This window comes from Danio rerio, chromosome 17 (genome assembly GCF_052040795.2).
Source record: "Danio rerio strain M-AB ecotype USA chromosome 17, GRCz13ab, whole genome shotgun sequence".
Lineage (NCBI taxonomy): Eukaryota > Metazoa > Chordata > Actinopteri > Cypriniformes > Danionidae > Danio > Danio rerio.
Window position 1 is genome coordinate 57642501 of NC_141037.1, and position 23224 is coordinate 57665724.

General features: G+C 37.5%; 1 protein-coding gene and 1 long non-coding RNA gene across 6 annotated transcripts in view; one reads left to right on the top strand and one right to left on the bottom strand.

Annotated features, from left to right (window-relative positions):
* Positions 1-23224, bottom strand: part of LOC147840079 (uncharacterized) — a 408477-nt gene that overhangs the window by 99904 nt on the left and 285349 nt on the right. The window lies entirely within an intron of this gene.
* Positions 1-23224, top strand: part of nol10 (nucleolar protein 10) — a 38237-nt gene that overhangs the window by 4267 nt on the left and 10746 nt on the right. For 4 of the 5 annotated variants that reach the window (XR_015512474.1, XR_015512473.1, XR_015512472.1 and 1 more), the window contains 15 exon segments: positions 290-367; positions 2074-2111; positions 4130-4266; positions 4471-4536; positions 4897-4957; positions 5031-5116; positions 7477-7555; positions 8313-8462; positions 10499-10565; positions 12190-12242; positions 13809-13935; positions 21687-21766; positions 21852-21950; positions 22091-22180; positions 22264-22425. Coding sequence is in view for 1 of the 5 variants with exons in the window: in NM_200237.1 (NP_956531.1) it covers positions 290-367; positions 2074-2111; positions 4130-4266; positions 4471-4536; positions 4897-4957; positions 5031-5116; positions 7477-7555; positions 8313-8462; positions 10499-10565; positions 12190-12242; positions 13809-13935; positions 21687-21766; positions 21852-21950; positions 22091-22180; positions 22264-22425 (1373 nt within the window). In the remaining 4 variants the exon portion in view is untranslated. 5 annotated transcript variants of the gene reach the window in all.

A 23224-nucleotide genomic window follows, 5' to 3' on the forward strand; every position in this document is an offset into this window, starting at 1 on the left:
CAAATAGTATCTAAAAGGGTCCGTTTCAGAGAGAAAAGAGGCATAATGGGACCCTTTTAAGTCTAATATTCAGATTTACATTGGTATATTCAGATTTAGGACTATATGTTCTCACTGTAAAGTCTTATTTTAGAATTGGATGTAGTAGAATGTACTGTGGTCAAAAGTATGAGTAATATATGTTTTTTGGGTCTGCCAGTAGCAAGGTAAAATGAGCTTGGTTGTAGAATCTGGAAACAGATAAAAGGCAAATATTTGCATGTTTTTTTAATCTTTTGAATGTTTTCAGGCACGTACAAGCCGAGAGTTCGCTGTTATGACACTTATCAGCTGTCTCTGAAGTTCGAGAGGTGCCTGGACTCTGATGGTGAGTGTTTCTATAAGCACTGTATGATGCATGCAACAATCCAGGAAAAGAACAATTCATTTGATGAATGCTGGATGATGCACCATTGTGTCCTAACTACATGGGATGTGAAGCTGCGACATGTGATAAAATCTTTTTTCATGAAACCCTATAACACAATTTTAAGCTATTGAAAGATATATATATATATATATATATATATATATATATATATATATATATATATATATATATATATATATATATATATATATATATATGTGGGCATGTTGCTAAAACACTTTTTAGGACACCAAAGAGTGAAAATTTAGAGCAAATTTGTTCTTCTGGATTAAAAAGAAATTTCGAAGTAACGTCACGGCCCTGAAGTAAATACACAAATTATGAGTGGTGAATGGCCGCAAGCACATAATCACATCATCTGGTTTACAGTGTTTCTGTGCATTAATTCATGAGAAAGAGCTGGTTTGGTCCAAAGTTTTGTCTGACTCTTCCATCTTACCTGCCGTCTGCAGCCTAGAGCACCATCTGTTGCTCAAAACTAGCCTAGAGCATCGTCTGCTGTTAAACACTAGCCTAGATTGCTGTCTGCAGTTAAAGAGTAGCCTAGAGCGCCGTCTGCTGTCAAAAACTAGCCTAGAGCACCGTCTGCTGTTAAAAACTAGCCTAGAGGACGATCTGCTGTTAAAAACTAGCCTAGAGTGCCATCTGCTGTTAAAAACTAGCCTAGAGCGCTGTCTGCTGTTAAAAACTAGCCTAGAGCGTCATCTGCTGTTAGAAACTAGCCTAGAGCACCATATACTGTTAAAAAACTAGCCTAGATTGCCATCTCCTGTTTAAAAACTAGCATAGAGCACTGTCTTCTGTTAGAAACTAGCCTAGAGCGCCGTCTGCTGTTAAAATCTAGCCTAGAGTGCCATCTGCTGTTAGAATCTAGCCTAGAGCGCCATCTGCTGTTAGAATCTAGCCTAGAGCGCCATCTGCTGTTAAAAACTACCCAAGTGTGCCGTCTGCTGTTAAAAACTAGCCTAGAACACCATCTGCTGTTAGAAACTAGCATAGAGCACTGTCTTGTTAGAAACTAGCCTAGAGCGCCGTCTGCTGTTAAAAACTAGCCTAGAGCGCCATCTCCAGTTTAAAAACTAGCCTAGAGCGCCATCTGCTGTTAAAAACTACCCTAGAGTGCCGTCTGCTGTTAAAAACTAGCCTAGAGCGCCATCTGCTGTTAAAAACTACCCTAGAGTGCCGTCTGCTGTTAAAAACTAGCCTAGAGCGCCATCTGCTGTTAAAAACTACCCTAGAGTGCCGTCTGCTGTTAAAAACTAGCCTAGAGCGCCATCTCCAGTTTAAAAACTAGCCTAGAGCATCATCTGCTGTTAGAAGTTTTCCATCTTAGAATCCATTCCAGAGAGAATTGCGATGCAGTCTGTAAATCAAACATATTATCCACTATCCATTATCGTCTGAATACTTATCATGTTATTGGTTGCTGTTGCTATTCCCCTGTTTTGATCTCTGAAATAAAAGCCCAGTGCACTGGATGAGTAACAGTGCTTAATATTTCATCAGTGTAAACACACACACACACACACAATTTGAGCTCTCATTAATGTGCATTAGATCCCAATAACAGAACAGATGAGAGTTAAAGCTGCTTATTAATGGTGTAATTTGGGACTCACCTCAATGGTTTTATTCCCTCACAGTGGTGACGTTTGACATCCTATCTGACGACTACTCGAAGGTAAAACCCTGACCGCCGTCACATTGTTGTGTGTGTCTCATTCTGCTAGCTTATCTGATTGTTGTGCACAACCTGTGGTGTGGAGTAACACATTTACAAATACTCACAATACTGTAATTGAGCAGGATTTCTCAGGAGTTGTTTTTAAAAACGTGTGTTTTTATTTTTACTTTCACTTTATAGTTTACTTTTACTTTTCATATAAGATTTGTTAAAGTGATAAATGTAAGATTTCCCTGTGCCCAAATGCTTTAAACTTGCTTAAAGTCTTTACACGGGCCTTAAAAACACAAGCAGCTGATAAGCTTTCACTTTATTATGGTTAAACTGAAATGACTCCCGAAATTCTCATGTGTTCTGAAGTGTTGTACCTGCTCGACTTTAATCCCGACTCCACATGGCACATCCTGTGATGTGACTTGTGTATTTACACATTGCAATATCCATGCTAAAACCATCCCACTACAGAATACTACGTTTTTTACACACATGCACAAATCACATGTAAACGCATCAACCTTTCAAACTCTAATACTCATTACTCTTCCTTAAGTACTTTAACAGGGCTACTTTTTACTCAAACCTTGAGTAATAATTGCAACAGATGCATTTACTCTACATTTTTGAGTAAATAATGGTTCTTTTATGGCTCGTTTCCACTGACTGGTACAGTACGGTACGGTTCGGGTCGGTACGGGTCACCTTTATCTGGCTTGCATTTACACTAGGGTACCCTTTTGGTGGACGTGGTGTATGACAAAGTTTCAGTCGACGTCATTTTCGCTCGAAAATGTCTACAATAAAGCTGCACAGGTCGCTCACATATCATATGAGCAGCACTTCTCACAAAACAGATGCTTTACACACATAAATACTTGTGTATAAATGTTTATTACTAACTTTTCTATGAACAGGAGTTGATTATAACTGCAGATCAATGACAGTGTGAAATAGTCTACTGTAACGTCTGTAATTATATTAAATAAATGAACATATATGAACACATACAGACCCTTACAGTCTCCGATATGTTACTGACTACAGAAGAACTACTCAAAGCAGACATTTCGTCATTAATTAGGTTCAAAACAACACAAAGTATAGCCTGCAGTCAGAGTAAACCTCTCATCTGTCTCTGTAATCTTCAGCAGCACATGTAGCCTCTGTTAGAGAGTCATTCCATCATCCCCAGTTCATATTAGTCCAAAAGGTGATGATAAAGATTAAAACAAGGCAGTTTGTTCAAGTTTGCTGAAGAAATATCGTGCTCCTTGCCTTCCCCTTTTTCCCGCACTCCACTCTCGCGTTTGTCCTTTTCTTTCTGAATGTGTCACTCGCGTTTGTCAGCTTCTCACAGGATCGGGTTTCCAAAGCTTGTCAATAATCAAGTACATATTATTATCAGCTCAAGAAGTTTGTTATTCAGATAGAGATGCGCGGCGAGCGCAAGGAAGAAAGCGAAACCACTCGGGCTTCAGACTGGCTCGTTAAAAACTACGCGGCACAGGGTGAATCTACTGTTCTCCATGGCTTTGTGGCTGTTTATCATGACGACGGCAGGGTTTGTTTGCAGGATCGACCATGGCTGCATATGTATTTATAATTCCGCTGTAATCTCTCGCTGTGTATTTCAAACATGGCGGGTCCTTTGTTTACATTCTGGCTTGTTGAGTCTACGAAAGACGTATCTCTGTAAACCAATAGCGTTCAGCTGCGCGTGTAGCTCCACCTTTTGGGACCCTTTCTGCAGTTTGGGTCCCTTTCGAAAGGGTCCCGAAAAAGTGGTACGGTTTGGTTCAGTATGCCTTTTGACAGTGGAAACGGCCATGAAAGCGTAACAAACCAAACCGTACCGTACCACTCAGTGGAAATGGGCCATTACTTGATTTTTCAGTGCTCTTCGGACCCTTATCCCTCATCCCACAGGTCATGTAATATGTATGTATGTATGTATGTATGTATGTATGTGTGTGTGTGCGTGCGTGTGTGTGTGTGTTTTCTTTCTGTGCATCTTCCAGCTGGTGTTTCTGCATATCGACCGTTATGTGGAGTTTCACTCTCAGCACGGCCACTACTATAAGACCCGCATCCCGAAGTTTGGCCGAGATTTTTCCTACCACTCCCCGTCCTGTGATCTCTATTTTGTGGGTGCCAGGTACGAGAACACATCATTTCATTTAGAATTTGATCAATCTTTCTTTTTAAGCTGATTATATTAAATTACCTTTAAAAAATTATGTCTGAATGTGTATTTGGGGACATTTTGAGAGAAGGGTTTGGCTGCAGATTTGCACTCTCGGGCTTTCAGCTCCTAGTCTTCTGTTTCCTGAATAAGGTGTGTGTTGTGTTTGTGCTGTAGTTCAGAGGTCTTCAGGCTGAATCTGGAGCAGGGCCGATTCCTCAACTCTTTGCAGACAGATGCTGCGTGAGTATCTCAACACTAGAGGGCCTCATTCTGCTCTAAATGACATTAAGTTGGAAATCTTGTGATTTTGCTGTCCTGGATCAGATAATCAGTCTTACTTTTTTGATATATTTTCAGAGCAACAATAAAAAGCAACATCTTGTTCCAGATACCTTCATTTTTAGATATACTAACTGCTATACAGTCAAAAACATTCAATATTTATTTAAAACCAGCTAAAAATCACAATTCTTGCCTTTAACTTTCATTTATTTAAAGTTCTTTTGGCTGGACCAACTCAATTGTGTCACGTTAAATCCACTTAAATCTTTAAAAACAATTAAGTTTACTTACTCAATTTTTGTGTGCTTGTGTTTGCAGAGAAATGAATGTGTGCGACATCAACCCTGTGCATCAGCTGTTTGCTGCAGGAACACTAGAGGTAGGTATTGTTCTCGTCATGCAGGACTGCTGTCGGTGAGTGGTGTGTGTTAATGGACGATGTGTTTTCGAAGGGGAGAGTGGACTGCTGGGATCCTCGTGTCCGGACCCGCGTGGCTGTTTTGGACTGCGCTCTCAGCAGCATCACTGACAACACTGAGTATGTGGCGATTGTCTTTCTCACGAAAGCAGCACAGGCTCATTGGAGGTGGATGTGCTTCAGCCTACATATCTTGAACCACAGAAACATACTTAAAGGGCCATGAAAGCCCCTCGTTTCAGCAGGGTGTTTTCACACCTCTACTTTGGAAAAAGTCAGAAAAGTGGGCGTGTCCAGCTTTGTTTAGGGGGAGTGTCGGAGAAAGACAAGAGGCATGGTGTGGGAGTGTCTATTTGGGCGCGCTGAGTTTCAGAGTCAAAATACACACACACACACACAGGGGATAAAGTGACTGTGTTTACATGGACATCTGTAGTCGAATCATTTGCCAAATGATGAAATGGTGGACTTTAACTGCAGTTTGGCTCTTTCATTCAGGGAATTCATTCATGTCCCTCGCGACAAACGAGATATTTGATTCGAGGAATGGCTCTAAGCGTGTATTTTTCATGCAATGTTTGATACCGCACGGCGAATGAGAGAAAAAAAAAACTCAGCTTTTCCTGGAAACTTAGATGCACACGGCAGGTAGCGTCAAAAAGCCGCGTGTGTTATTCCGGTCACAAAATGCGGTGAAAATCCTACACGAGGTTAAAGTTTGGTTGTGGTGGTAACATGTTTGCATCAGTGCAATAGTTAACTTAGTTCGATACGAACAAACTGAATAAACAAAGAGCACTGGTCGCTCACTTACCAAATCTGTAGAGACAGGACAATCACCAGCAACTAGAGCCGCGTCTTTATTAAGAGGAGACTACAAGCGAATCCGGATCTCAGCGTTTGCAGATGAGAACAGCTCTCAGGTAAACAATAATCCTCCTTAGACACGTAAGTTATTGTTGTCGAGCGTCGCGTACACTGTTAATCCACACGTGACTCCAGCTGAGCTCTCACAGAGAGAAAATGAAAACAAAACTGAACTGCATCAAACTATAAAAGCAACACTTCACGCTTGTTTTGCCAACACAACGTGGCGTCTCTGTCGTCTAAACACTGTGACTAATGAATATTAATGAAGTTGCACAATAGAGCGCGCTGATTGGTTTGAACCAAGCTTTACTCATGCATTAATGCATCACACTGTAAGACGTAATAAGACACACTCTGGCACAGACGTCCAGTCTGCACGCTGGAATACACGCTATTATGTCATGACCGTGACGCAGCTTCAAAAATTCGTTTCAAACCGGAAGTACGAATTTGCTTGAAATAACGCAAAAACAACCAATTTACACTTTTCAGTGAAATATAGGTGTCCTAATAGTGTTTTTAGCAGTGTGGGACACATATACCACTGTCAACAGCTCAAACACATGTGCTTTGGTGTTTCGTGACCCTTTAAATGCATGTTTGACTGCAGTTTGTAGGTGAAATAAACAATAGGGGGCAGTATGACGACAGCAACTTGTTCCTTTTCATGCTAATGATATTTACAGGGACATATTATCCATAAATAAAGGATTATTTTCATCCAGTTCTTTGCAAAGCACCAAATAAATGTGCGCGTCACCTATCTATCTCCGTATGGACAACTTTTCTGGCATTTGCTCATAGCTCACTTTGTATAGTGTTGTGCTTGTGCTGCAGAGCGCCCGGGTTCGAGTACAGTAAAAGCACATTTCTGCGGGGAAAAAAACGTAAAGTCAAGGTAAACTATGTGTTTGCAGTGCACTTTCTTTTTTTGTTGCTTCTGAAAACACTTGGTTGGGTTTAGCTGGTTTGCTAGCTGATCTGTACGACAAGCTCCGTCTTCTCCTGGACGTGTGCAAGAAGGACGTGTGTCTGAAACGTACAACAAAATATACACTAAGTAACGTATTTCAGATTCGTACAGATGTAGACAGCGCCCTCTAGTTGATTTGACATCTAAAACTGACAACAACACGTACCCTAAGTAACGTATTTCAGATTCGCACAAATGCAGACAGCGCCCTCTAGTGGATTTGACATCTAAAACTGACAACAAAACTTATCCTAAGTAACGTATTTCAGATTCGCACAAATGTAGACAGGGCCCTCTAGTGGATTTGACATTTGAAACGTACAACAAAACATAACCTAAGTAACATATTTCAGATTCGCACAAACGTAAACAGCGCCCTCTAGTGGATCTGTCATCTGAAACATACAGAAAAATGTACCCTAAGTAACGTATTTTAGATTCGCACAAATGTAGACAGGGCCCTCTAGTGGATTTGTTATCAGAAATGTACACCGAAACATACCCTCAGCAATGTAATTAACGTTTCGAAAAAAAAATGTAGGCTGTAAAACGTATTTCCAATGAGCCTGGACTGAATAAATGTTGCATAAAAAAATCAGTGTTCTGTCATTAACTGTGTAGTTTTGTGTGTCTGAAGGGTTGAAGGTCTGCCGTCTGTCAGCGCACTGAAGTTTAACGATTCTCTGGGTCTCGCGGTGGGCACCAGCACTGGACAGGTCAGTACGCTCTTACATCAATGCCATCAAAGTGTTTTTTATTAGTAGGTTTACCTTTTTTAACAACAAATTACAGACTTTACTTGTAAAGTGTTCATAATAGTCTTAAATAATCATTATGTAATCAGTGGCATAAAACGTTTAAAAAGTCAACCGTATCGAGAATATTTATTTGCCAATATTTGACACAACAAAAAATTGTTTATCATGACAAGCCTACACTGAGATCAGTTTGGCTATATGTGGAAAATACTTCATCTAGAAGGATCGGGGCTCCCATTTATAAAACGTTGCATAGAAACCTAAAATTGAACATACGTAAATTTTAATTTATATATTATTGTTTCGTTATGACTTATACGATGATTTAAAATGGTTTAATTAAGTCAGTATTTAAGTCAAATATTTTAACTTAAAGATTACTTACAGCTGTGCACATTCTCCTCACAGGTTTATTTTTTTAATAGATCATAGCCTTTTTACGGGCAAACTGCCATACATATGTTTCTGCCCCTGTTTTGTGCATGAGCCACATTTATAACTGAGACCCCTGGTGTTTTGGGAGAATAAATCTGCCAATCTGAATTAAATTATAGTGTCACCTAGTGGTCTGTTTCATGTGTAGATGGATGAATGGATGGATGGATAGATTTATTTTATTTTTGTACATGGTCTTTGTCTTTTTTATGCTCATACATGGCAAATAAGTAATAAAAGCAAAAGTGTAGTGCTGAGGCTGAACTGGTTTTGTTCTCAGATTCTCGTCTATGATCTTCGCTCCTCGCGTCCGCTGCTTGTTAAAGATCATTATTATGGTCTTCCCATCAAATCCCTTCACTTCCACAACTCACTGGATCTGGTGCTGTCCGCCGACTCCAAAATCATCAAGATGTGGAACAAAGACAACGTAGGACCGCTTTTGTTGTTTATAATTTATGGCCCAAAAATTGTATAAACAAAACAAGGGATGTTTTCTAAAATGCAATGAAATCAACAATCTATGATTTTTAGTTAATACATTTTTTTATTATCGTTAACTCGTGTGTGTGTGTGTGTGTGTGTGTGTGCGTGCGTGCGTGCGTGCGTGCGTGCGTGCGTGCGTTATTTTTCCTAATGTATTTCTGCATTTAAATTGATCTTGATCTTTTTCCTACAACTTTTAACCTTTAGAAGTTTGAAAAAGTGACTTTTTTTTTTTCCATTTTTGATCGTTATTACACTATTTTACACAACAAATGACGTTTATCTTTTAATCAAGATAAACTGTTTGGTACCGATTACTTCCGCTTCATTGACATACTTGCAATAATCTCCTAAAAAGCTTAGACATGGTCCTCAAAAAATATAATGTATGAAAGTACTTTGCTTATTTGTTTTAAAACTGCGATCTTTTTTTAAATCGATTTTAACCACGTGGACACAAAAAATGAGTGTCAGCTTGGGTGTGCTTGTTTTAATGCATTATTTAAAATATGTGGCTAAGAAATAACTAATTATATATATATTTTTTTTTTTGATGGAGCAAGTAAAAACTTGTATTAGAAAAAAAGCCTTGTATAAAAAAAAAAGCTAATTTCATTTATAATGGTCTTAAAAGTGTCTTTAAATTAATTTTATGTCTTAGAACCCGCAGAAACCCTGAAACCACATATGCAATTCAAGTTATTCAAGTAGTGCATGGGCACACTCGCGCAACCTAAAGTTATGTGATGCATTGTGGGCGTGCTTTACTAAAAAGATAAGTCCTAAATCTAGTGTTGAACTGAGAGAGTGTGTCTGAGCCTTACACATTATCAGGAAGCCTATTCCAGAGTTTAGGAGCCATATCTGAGAAGGCTCAACCTCCATTAGTAGACTTTGCTATTCTGGGGACTTCCAGAAGCCATGGATCAATAAATGTGCATGACTATTATGCTACCATCTTTCGTCTCATTAAAAAAACTCAATGAAAGTCATCATGGAATCAACATTTACTCTTATTGTTCCTCTTAGAGTTTTTGTCTTGTTGCTAGTCCGAATATCTGGTCAAAATCAAGTGAGTTGTTCCTTAAAATAGTCTAAGGAAATTGTCTTTAATCTAGTTTTGAAATGTGAGAGTGTGTCTGAGCCTCGGACATGATCAGGAAGGCTATTCCAGAGTTTAAGAGCCATATATGAGAATGCATGACCTCCTTTAGTGGACTTTGCTAATCTAGGTTCTACCAGAAGCCCTGAATTTTGAGATCTTCAAAAACAGGTTGGATTGTAGCGAGATAGAAGGTTGATAAGATAAACAGACGCTAGATTATTTAAAGTTTTCTAGGTAAGAAGCAATCTTTTATAATTAATGCAGAACTTAACTTGCGACTATATTGCTTATCTCATTGACCCATTATTTTGCTTGTTTTAAAGAAAAACTCTTGATTTTCACATATTATTTCTGAAAACAAGACAATATTTTTACATGTCTAGATAAAGCTTCTTGATTTAAGAAGTTTTGGATTTGTTTTTTTATGTAAACAAGCACTAAATGGATGTGCATGACCATTATGCGTACATCTTGCGTCTCAATGAAAGTCGTCATGGAATCAACATTTACTCTTCTTATTTTTCTTAGAGTTTTTGTCTTGTTTCTAGTCCAAATATCTGGTCAAAATCAAGTGAGTTTTTTCCTTAAAAATAGTCTCTAATCTAGTGTTGAACTGAGAGAGTGTGTCTAAGCCTCAGAAGTTCTCAGGAAGGCTATTCCAGAGTTTAGGAGCCATATATGAGAACGCTCAACCTCCTTTAGTGGACTTTGCTATTCCGTGTACTACCAGAAGCCCTTAGTTTTAAGATCTTAAACAGCAGGATGGATTTTTGATTTTATTGTATTTTTAAAAGCGTCCCAACTTTTATTTGTAATGTTGGTAATTCATCTGGACACCCAGAGACATCAAATAACCTATTTTGACTCTATTTCAGGGAAAAGTGTTTTCCTCCATCGAACCGCAGGCCAACATCAATGACGTGTGTCTCTACCCTGCCTCTGGTCAGTAAAACACAAATAGAGCTGAAGTTTAACCACAATAAGACGCTAGTTCATTTTAAACTGAGCTTAAAGGTCATTTAATACATGCTCAACTATGCCAACGTAAACCTTGTGGATCAAATGTATATTTAAAAGCTATTATAAAAGGTTTCCTCTTACTGGAAGGCAGAGCAGAGCGATTGATCTTCTCTTTCTGAAGTTTTTCAAATGTCTTTGATCGTTTATTTATGATGGCTTGACTAACACTAAACACTTTATGCTCACAAAGAATGAAAAGTACTGTAAAAACTGCAATATTGTGAAATATTATCGCAAATGTACTTAATTCATGAGTTAAAAAAGAAAAAAATGCTTTTAATTAGTAGTGACATATTGAAGGGACTGTTCACCCAAAAATGTTAATTCTGTCATTATTTACTCGCTTGTTTCAGAACTGTTTGAGTTTCTTTCTTCTGTTGAATGTGACGGTGAGAGAAAATAAATAAATGAATAAATAAAAAATAAAAAAAATAAAAAATACATACATATATAATATTATTTTTTTAAACATTTAAAACAAATAAAATAAAAAAAGTTAATTTGTTTGTGAAAATAATGTCTGAATCATCAAGTAAAAAAAATAACAAAAAGAAATTATAACAAATAAAATAAAAAGATTTTAATAATTTGTTTTAAAAAGAAAATTCTGAAGCATAAACTTAAACTTTTTTAAAACATTTGTAACAAGAACAATAGTAAACTTATTAATTTATGGAAATAATTTCTGTAGCAACAAGTTAAAAGTCATACATTTATAACAAAATAAAAAACATAACAAATAAAATAAAAATGTTTTAATAATTTGTATAAAAATAATTTCTGAAGCATCAAGTGAAAAATAAAACAGTTTTAAATGAAATAAAAAACATTTATAAAAAATTAAACATTTCAATAATTCGTTTAAGAAATTATTTTTCTAAATCATCTTTAAACAAAATAACATTTATAATAAATAAAACATTTTAATCATTTGTGTTTATGAAAATGATTTCTGAAGCATCAGGTTAGACATAATAAAAAACATTTATAGCACATAAAATAAAAATTTTAAGTTGTTTACGAAAACATTTAAAAAATAAATATAATTTTTTTTGAATTTGTGTATGAAAATAATAAATAATAGTCAAAAATTAAAAATTTAACAAATAAAAAAAAAAAAAATATATATATATATATATATATATATATATATATATATATATATATATATATATATATATATATATATTAAAGCTTCAAGTAAAGAATAAACATTAACAAATAAAATAAAAACTTTGTAATAATTTCTTTATTTCTAAAGTATTTAATTCAATTTAGCTTTTAGTGAGCATTCCTAGTTTTAGTTTTTCATGTATTGTGAATATTTTACTTCAGTTAACCAAACTGATTTTTTTACCAGTAGTTTTACTCGTAGTTTTTTTTTTTTACTAAAATAAATAACCTTTGCTTGTTAGAATTTTATATTTGCCCACAGGAGTGTTTGGACCCGCAGGCACTCACTGACTCACTGACTGTACAGGGGTTTTAATGTCCCACCACTGAGGCTTTTGTTTCCTAATTGCTCTTCTGCCACCCGTTTTTACAGGTATGCTGTTCACTGCCAATGAAGATCCCAAAATGAACACCTTCTACATTCCTGTGAGTACGGTTGGCCTGTTATACAGTACAAAGAGCACACTTTCTCTCTGGTGCCTTGATTAGTTATGGCATGCCTGTAAAGGCCTCGTTACACTAATTATACCTTTTCTCTAAATAAAAGCGAGTCCACCCAATGGTTTGTAGTGTTTACACTGGTAGCCATAGGCAACCATAAGATTTCTGAGGAACTGCTTGTCATGCGGTTGCATGTGTTTACTAGTATTTACTTTGTCTGTGCATTATGTAAAGGTGAATCATGACTCATTTCCTGAATCAAACATTTCTAATAGTGCTGTTGACTTCAAATCTTTACTGTATGTGGGTAACAACCAATGTAATCCATTTATGCAAAGAAAATAAAAGTAATCAGTTTACAAATGAAGTTATGTGTGATAAAATGAAATGACGCAGGGAAAAAGTGTTGAACACATGAAGAAAGGCAGGTGTAGTTGGGCAGTGAAGGCCCAGACAGCAGCTGAAATCTCTCAGTAGTTCTTCAGCAAGCCTCTGCCCTTCCTCAGTGTAAATGAATATCAGCTGCTTCAGTCCAACATCTACATTAGCAGGATGAAGATGAACCCCAGGGTGGACATTTCAGCAAGACAATAATCCAAAACACAGCCAAGGAGACTCTTAGATGCTCTCAGAGAAAGAAAATCAAGCTGTAGAATGGCCCAACCAAACACCTGAGCCGAATCCAATAGAGAATACATTGAAGTCTGTGAGAAACTCACTCCTGAGCAATGCATGAGACTTCATTCTTCATATGAGAGGCGCCTTTAAGCTTGCAGCACCAAAAAAGCCGCTTACTTTAACACATTTCAGTAGTTTAGCTGTTTCTCCTTGTGTCTTTTCATGGTTACACATAACTACTGTTCAGATTGTTTTTTTTTGTTTTGTTTATTTTCATGTCTGTATTGTTTGAGTTTTCGCCAAAATCTGCTTAAATTCCACGTCAACAGCTGCTTTAGAAATATTAGTCCCAGGATTAAACATGACAACCTGTTCAGTACTGAATTTCCCTGCTGTATCTGATTTGGATTATATGAAAACGGCACCACGTGATTTGCTTTGATTCGACTAAACCGTTTTCCCCATTGCTTAAAACTGTATCTCCTCCCTTTTTATTTATTTATTATTTTATTTATTTATATATACACTGTGTGTGTTTCACTTTAGTTTGTCTGTTGCTTAGTTTTGATGTTGTTCTGCAAATTAAAGCAAAATAGAAATATAAATAATATTAAAATATAAATAATTCTAAATAATTTAAAAAAATATAAATAATGTTGAAAGAAATTTGAGGTAATCTCAACTGAAATATGAAGAGAGGGCGGGGCATATACAAAAAAAACAACCAATAGTGTGTGGTATGTCACACACGCGAGAGCATTTGATTGGTCAGAAGATTTGATGAGAAACTAAAGTATGCGGAGACGTCATTAAAAAATTGTTGATTCATTTTGGCGGAAACGGCGAGCTTTTTTGTCACTGTTTTGGAGAACCATAGCTTATAGATATCCTACATACTGACGATAACTAAAGAAACGTTTGTTTTAATTTCAGGCTCTCGGTCCTGCTCCGCGCTGGTGCTCTTTCCTGGATAACCTGACGGAGGAGCTGGAGGAGAACCCTGAGAGCACCATCTATGATGACTACAAGTTTGTGACCCGCAAAGACCTGGAGAGCCTGGGTGAGTCCGTCTGTCTTCTGAATGTGGATTTAGCGCCGCGCCTACTTTTATTAAATAAGCACGGGACTTTTATTAAATATGTCTCTTTATTAAAGACACACAGCAACAAGCAAGCAACACACAGCATCACACTCTCTCTCATTCACATACATAAACACACACACAGACCTCTATCTGGAAGTGTTGCATTAACAGCCGAGAGAAGAGGAAAAGTCACGCCAGCAGCTCAAATGGGCCACAGTGAGAGAGAGAGAGAAATGGAGCTTACTTTCATCTTTTCAATCGCAGTGAAATGGCTTGTTGTCACTGACTGGTTCAGTACGGTATGGTTCGGGTCAGTACGGGTCACCCTTATCAGGCTTGTGTTTCCACCACAAAGGATACCCTTTTGGTGGGCGGGGTGTACAACATAAAGTTATGAAAATTAACCGGTTATGAAAATTACTGAACTGTTACCGAATTGTCCACGTCTGCATCACGGTGCACCGAAGAAACTATTTTATTTTATTTTTTTAAGGTTCATCTTAGGTCAGACATTAAAATATACATAATATTGATACATATAGGCAAGGCAAGGCAAGTTTATTTATATAGCACATTTCATACACAGTGGCAATTCAAAGTGCTTTACATAAACAGGAATAAAAAAGACAAGTTTAGGAACATAAAATGTAGACAATAGACAATAAAAATTATTAAAAACAGATAAAAACAAATTAAAATGAGTTAAAATAGGTTATAAAAGAATGAAAAAGAAAACGAAAAACATAATAGTGCGATCTGTCGGACGCAGCACAGTGCTCATTCAGTAAAGGCACAGCTAAATAGATGTGTTTTCAGTCTTGATTTGAATGTGCCTAATGTTGGAGCACATCTGATCATTTCTGGAAGCTGATTCCAGCAGCGAGGGGCATAATGGCTGAAGGCAGATTCACCCTGCTTAGACTGAACTCTTGGAACTTCTAGTTTATATGATCCTAAAGATCTGAGTGATCTGTTAGGTTTGTATTCTGTGATGTATTTAGGTCCTAGGCCATTTAGTGATTTATAGACCAGTAATAATACTTTAAAATCTATTCTGAATGTAACTGGGAGCCAGTGTAAAGACCTGAGGGCAGGTGTGATGTGCTCTGATTTCCTGCTTCTGGTCAGAATTCTGGCTGCAGCATTCTGGATGAGCTGCAACTGTTTGACTGTCTTTTTGGGAAGGCCAGTGAGGAGTCCATTACAGTAATCCACCCTGCTGCTGATAAAAGCATCAACAAGTTTTTCTAAATCTTCACTAGAAACAAAGCATCTGATTCTTGCTATGTTTTTGAGATGATAGTATGCTGATTTACTGACTGCTTTGACATGACTGTTGAAACTCAGATCTGACTCCAGCGTCACACCAAGATTCTTGACCTTATTTTTTGTCGTTTGACCTTTAGAGCCTAGGTACGCATTCACCTTGAGAACCTCATCTCTGTTCCCAAACGCAATGACTTCAGTTTTCTCTTTGTTTAACTGAAGAAAGTTTTGGCACATCCAATTTTTAATTTCATCAGTGCATTGGCAGAGGGTGTCAATGGGGCTGTAGTCATTAGGCACTAAGGCTAGGTAGATCTGAGTGTCATCAGCATAGCTGTGGTAGGAGATTTGATTCTTTCTCATTATTTGGCTCAGAGGGAGCATGTAAAGGTTGAACAGGAGAGGTGCCAGAATCGAGCCTTGTGGGACTCCACATGTCATGGGTGTCCACCTCGACCTATGATCACCTATACTGACATAGTAACCTCTCCCTTCCAGGTAAGATCTGAACCATTTGAGGACTGTCCCAGACAGCCCAACCCAGTTTTCCAGCCTATCCAGAAGTATGCTGTGATCGACAGTGTCAAATGCAGCACTGAGATCGAGCAATACCAACACTGTTATTTTACCTGAATCTGTGTTTAGACGTATATCATTGATTATCTTTATAAGAGCGCTCTCTGTACTGTGATGTGCTCTGAAACCAGATTGAAAATTGTCTAAACACCCCCTGAAGTTTATATAGATATACGCACTGATACAATTCACCAAACAAGAAATTTTCAGGAAAACGTAATTATACTCTAAATAAGTCTATAAATAAAGATAAAATACCACATTTATACACAAAGATATACAAACATAAGATAACAAAAATACAAGAACAAACAAATAAAAGTAATTAATAAACAAATAAAAATAAATAATACAAAGAAAGGAAAGGTAGAAAGGCAATTAAGATATCGGTGTCTCCTTAAAAAAGTTAGAAAAGGGCTCCAGGCTTTCTGGAACTGTTCTGGCTTTTGTTTTATTGCAAACCGAATCTTCTCCATCTGAAGAGCATGCAGGAAATCAAAAACCCATTAAGAAGGGGGAGCTGCTGACTTCCAATTCATAAGATTAAGTCGTCTAGCCAGTGAGGTTGCAAGGGCTAAGCTATCGGCTTTCCATGAATTTAATTCAGCATATTCTGGTAGGATTACAAACAGTGCTGTTTATGGGTTTGGGTCTATTGACAATGAAAAAACAGCAGGAAAACATCTTTTTCCCCCAAAAATCAGAGAAACAATTCATTTGGACACCCCTAATGTTATTAAAGGGTTTTGCCCGACACAAAGGGGCCTTCAACTGAAAAAGTTTGAGAAACATTGGTCTAAACGTGCCGAGAACGGTTTGTAACTGCGCCATTTTAATCTCCGTGGAGAAACAACCGTAACCGTACTGAACTGTTCTTAGAAGAGCGGCTATTGACGTTAATGACATTCTGACATCTTGATTAATCCGTCTGCTTTACTTAAATATAAATGTTATCTGCAATATGTTATTCCATTTGGAAGGATATTTCATTTACGCCACTACAGTCGTGCTGGCATTTAAATGGTTTTGACGGTATTAAAAAAAGGTAGTAAAAGGTATTAAATTCAACTTAAGAAGTTCTGTACATACCCTGGGATTTGTTTCCAGCCTAGCTTTACCAATGCCTATGTACAGTAGTCAATATTTAAAGTGCATCAAAAAAGTTTTGAAAAATTGCCCCAAGACAAGAGTGGCTGAAATAGTTTTAGGATGACTATAGTGAAAGGTTTTGATCCACTTCAAATGTTGACTACTGTTTAATCCACCCATAGATTCATCATCACGGGAGCACGTTATGGCATGTAATATACGACGTTTGAGGTGTGAGCCTGGATATAAAGTATTTACTAGGAAAACATTCCAGCAGATGATCAGTTTCAGGTGTGCTTTACCATGCGGAGATATGCGCAGACACTGTAGTCAACAGATACTGCTATCATGGCCTGCAGCGCAGATAAGAGGCAGCTGTGTGTGTGTGTGTGTGTGTGTGTGTGTGTGTGTGTGTGTGTGTGTGTGTGTGTGTGTGTGTGTGTGTGTGTGTGTGTGTGTGTGTGTCGAGGATGGGAAAGCAGCTCAGGAATGCGTCCGTCTGCAGAAAGAGGCTCATATGAGGCGGGGTGACGTAGATCAGCATGTGGGCACCGTTATGTAACACGTCCAGCTATAACAAGTATTGAATTGTGTTCTGGAACAACTTAATTGCTTTACTATATATCGTTTTACTGCATATACACAGTGCAAGTCAGAGTTATTCGCCCCCGTTTATTTTTTTTCCCCAATTTCTGTTTAACAGAGAGAAGATTTTTCTGACACATTTCTAATCATAATAGTTTTAATAACTCATCTCTAATCACTGATTTATTTTCTCTTTGCCATGATGACAGCACATAATATTAGACTAGATATTCTTCAAGACACTAGTATTCAGCTTACAGTGACATGTAAAGGCTTCACTAGGGTAATTAGGGTAAAGTTAGGGTAATTAGGCAAGTCATTGTATAACAGTGGTTTGTTCTGGAGACAATCCAACACTAATATTGCTGAAGGGGGCTAATAATATTGACCTTAAATGGGTTTAAAACTATTTAAAACTGCTTTTATTCTAGCCGAAATTAAACAAATAAGACTTTCTCCAGAAGAACAAATATTAGAGGAAACACTGTGAAAATGTCCATCATATGGGAAATATTCGAAAAAGAAAAAAATATTAAATAATTTCGACTTCAACTGTAAATATTTTGAGATTGAAGGGCCACGAAACACCAGAACACATTATTTGAGCTGTCGACAGTCGTATATGTGTCCCACACTGCTAGAAACACTATTAGGACACATATCTCACTAAAAAGTGAATATTGGTTGTTTTTGTGTTATTTCGAGCAAATTCGTACTTCCGGTTTGAAACTAATTTTTGAACCTGCGTCACGGCTATGAGATCTTAGCGTGTATTCCAGCGTGCAGCGTCCCGTATGTCGTCTCTGAGTGTGTTGCATTCATTCAGGAGTAAGGCTTGGTTCAAACCAATCAGCGTGCACCATTATGTATGCGCTGCAACTTCATTAATATGCATGCTAGCTTTCTTAGGCTGTACCTGAAACAGTGTTCAGACCGCATAGACGACACATGTCAAGTTGCCAAAAGTTGTGGGAAAAGAATAAGAATTGTTTGGAGATACAGATCGCCAGTGTTGTGAAAGTTTTGTTTCATTTTCTCTCTATGAGAGCGCTGCTGGACTTGCGTGTGGATCCATAAACGCGACGTGCGGCAGACATGCGTTTGTTTGGAACATTTTTTACTCGAGAGCATTTCTCATCAATGGTCAGATCCGGATTTGCTGCTCGTCTCCTCTTAATAAAGACGCAGCTCCAGTATGTGCTGTTTATTCCTGTCTACAGATTCGTTCCACATACTGATAAATAATGTTATGATGTTACAGCATCGAGTTATGATAGAATGGCTTCTTGTTACAGATATGATACCAAGCAGGAAATGCTCATGGGCCAATGACATCAGCACATTGAAATGGTCTACAGTATGAATGCGAGTATGAATGGAAATGGGATGTAATACTTTAATATAATGTGTGACTGCATCGGCCCCAAAAAAACCCATATGAGTCAAACTCTAGTTAACATATAGCGCTCTATTTTGACAATCCATGAGCAAAGTCCAAAGCGCAGGACGCAAAAGCATTAAGGGCGTGTCTGAATCCACTTTTGCTATATTAGGGACGGAGAAATCCACTTTGCTCCATGGCGCATGGTCTAACAGGGTTGAGCTTGTTCTCTTAATTAGTTATAGGTGTGTTTTGAGAATAAACCAATCAGATTCCCATCTCCCATTCCCTTTAAGAGCCTTTTATGTTGTGACATAGCGCATTTGCTATTTACATGGCGGACTTTGTAAGTGGAAAAACTGAATTTGTTAAGCTCAAAGATTTGTTTTAAAATGATTTCTTCTAACCTCCAGCATAACTATGCTATTAAACTTACCCAAATGTTGCTGACAATAGCTAAAAAATGCATTGCTTTAAAATGGAAAACAGACATTGATGTACCAATTGGACTGTGGATCTCAGAAGTTTGCAACTGTATACCATTGGAGAAGATCACATATTCCTTGAGAGGAAAGGATGAAGTATTTAAAAAGATTTGGAATCCATTTATGAACTACATTAAAACAGTACCACTTGATTTGATTTGACAAAATGTTTTTGTTTCTACTAGCTTATACTAGTATATCTCCTCCCTTTTTATTTATTTATTTAATTTAATTTTACTTATTTATTTAATATACTGTGTATGTTTTAATTTAGTTTGTTTGTTGTTGTTTTGATGTTCTGTATTGTTAATTCTTGAAAAAGCGAAATAAAAATATATAATAAAAAAATGATTTCTAAATTGAGTTCTAATTTCCAGCAAACTAATAAAATGAACAATAATGATGAAGTTTGGTCAAAAACTTAATTCATTTGTGTTGGGACGACAGGAATGAATTGTGTTTAACCCTGCATTTCTTGTACAATGTGAAACATTTGAGGAATTCAGCTAAACTTTGTCTGTATTGAGTGATGACGAGACACCCCACTGATTACAAAAAGTATTTATTGAAGTCAGCTAAGCCGTTAACGCTTTCCAATTTTCCTCCGGATAAAGACACGTCAGTATTCGCTGTAAAAGTGAAGCGGTACAACACTATCTGTCTAAACCCATCCTGACCAGCCCAGAGCAATAAAACAAGCTACAGCTAATTATATGACAAAGCGGGCTGGAACATTCCCTTCAGGGTCTACTGATATTCTACGACTCTTCCAAGATATCTTGATTTTATGTTTAATGCAAAACAACAGCAAACATTGAGGTGAACTGTGGCTTTTTTTTTTTTCAAATACAGCAAAAGACAACAGCTAATTAAACAATTAATTTACAATAAAAAGTGTTCAATTTTGTTGAGTCAAACAACAGTTCTGACAAACATGGATATGCTGGAATCATTTGCTCAAATTACTAATTTATTTATTTATTTACAGTTGCAGACATTATTCTTAATTAACCCCCTGAATTATTATTGTCATGCTACTATAGCCATTGTTGTCATGACATTAGTTGTCATGTTACCATAGCAACTGTAGAATCACCACAACAGATCAATTACTATAGTTGCCGTGTTACCATAGCAACTGTAGAATCACCACAACAGATCAATTACTATAGTTGCCGTGTTACCATAGCAACTGTAGAATCACCACAACAGATTAATTACTGTAGTTGTCGTGTTACCATAGCAACTGTAGAATCACCACAACAGATTAATTACTATAGTTGTCGTGTTACCATAGCAACTGTGGAATCACCACAACAGATTAGTTATTATAGTTGTTGTGTTACTATGGCAACTGTAGAATCACCACAACAGATACATTACTATAGTTGTCGTGTTACTATGGCAACTGTAGAATCACCACAACAGATTAGTTACTACAGTTGTTGTCTTACCATAGCAACTGTAGAATCACCACAACAGATCAATTACTATAGTTGTCCTGTTACCATAGCAACTGTATAATCACCACAACAGATTAATTACTATAGTTGTCCTGTTACCATAGCAACTGTAGAATCACCACAACAGATCAATTACTATAGTTGTCCTGTTACCATAGCAACTGTATAATCACCACAACAGATTAATTACTATAGTTGTCCTGTTACCATAGCAACTGTAGAATCACCACAATAGATCAATTACTATAGTTGTCCTGTTACCATAGCAACTGTATAATCACCACAACAGATTAATTACTATAGTTGTCCTGTTACCATAGCAACTGTAGAATCACCACAACAGATCAATTACTATAGTTGTCCTGTTACCATAGCAACTGTATAATCACCACAACAGATTAATTACTATAGTTGTCGTGTTACCATAGCAACTGTAGAATCACCACAACAGATTAATTATTATAGTTGTCGTGTTACTATGGCAACTGTAGAATCACCACAACAGATCAACTACTATAGTTGTCGTGTTACTATAGCAACTGTAGAATCACCAAAACGGATCAATTACTATAGTTGTCGTGTTACTATAGCAACTGTCAAATCAGCACAACAGATCAATTACTATAGTTGTCGTGTTACCATAGCAACTGTTGAATCAGCACAACAGATCAATTACTATAGTTGTCGTGTTACTATAGCAACTGTAGAATCACCATTAGTATGCATCATTAGTATGGTTTAAAGGCACATGTATTTATTATAAATTACTATAGTATTTTTTCTTAACGTGGGAGTGATCATAAGTGGCTTCACCCAAACCACTGTCAAAACTGAACAAGAGGGTTCTTAATGACTGATGTGCTGTATTTATATATATTTCAGGTCTGGCTCATCTGATTGGCTCTCCTCTGCTCAGGGCCTACATGCACGGCTTCTTCATGGACATCAGACTCTACCACAAGGTGCAGATCTTTACAGAGCTCCTGCGGTGTTGTTCTGTCCATCTCCATGTGGTTTAATGCCGATTTGTGGTTTGTGCCGCTGCAGGTGAAGACCATGGTGAACCCATTCGCCTACGAGGAGTACCGCAAAGACAAGATCAGACAGAAGATCGAGGAATCCAGAGCTCAGAGAGTCCAGCTGAAGGTGCGTTGAAGAAAGAGGACATTTAGTCAGTCTCGCACTATTGTTTTCCTCTTTCTGAAAGTCTTGATAACGCCATCGTGGAGTTTTTCCTTTCATTATTTTGGGTTTGGGTTTTTTCCCCTCTTATTTGCCTCTAACAGAAGCTGCCGAAGGTCAACAAGGAGCTGGCCCTGAAGCTGATGGAGGAGGACACTGAGCTGACAAACAAGAAGAAGAAGAAGAAGGCCAATGTGAGTTTCCTTTAAACAAAGAGCAGCTGGATCTGTGTTCGCTTTATCTCTCTCGCTCTGCTATGGTCTGTGTTTGTCTGCAGGTCGCCGGGAATCTGCTGATGGACGACCGCTTCAAGGTGATGTTCGAGAACCCTGATTACCAGGTGGACGAGCGGAGCGAAGAGTTCAGACTGCTCAACCCCATCATCTCTAATGTGGCGGAGAGGAGGAGGAAGAGCCTGCTGGAGGAAGAGCAGGAGCAGGTATACACTTCTACACACATAAGCATACACATATACAGATACATATACACACATACACACACATTTATATGCATACACATATGGCCACACATATGCATACACATACACACATTGATGCACACATAAATGCATACAGACACATATATAAGCATATGCGCGCACACATATACACATACATAAATTTACACACACACACACACACACATATGCATACACATACATACACACATATATGCATACATACGCACATACATGCGCGCACAAACATATACAAACACATGCACATATACACACATATAGAGAAAAATGCATACACAAATACACACACACACACAAATATGCATGCATGCACGCACATACACGTATACTCAGAAGCATGCACATTTTCACATACACAAAAACAAATACGCATACATACACACATATATGCGTACACGCTCACATACATGCATACACATATACGCATACACACACAGACAAATATACACATACATGCGCGCACACATACGCATAAACACACACACATATATGCATACACATATACACACACACATATACGCTTGCATGCATACATGCACAAACATACTCATAAACACACACACACATATACAAACACATGCACATATACACACACATCTAGACACAAATGCATACACATATACACATACACACAGACATGCACACACATACACAGACATATATGCACATACATGCAAACACACACACATACAAACACATGCACATATACACACACAAGCACACATGTATTCACACACAGACACACGCACATTCTCACATA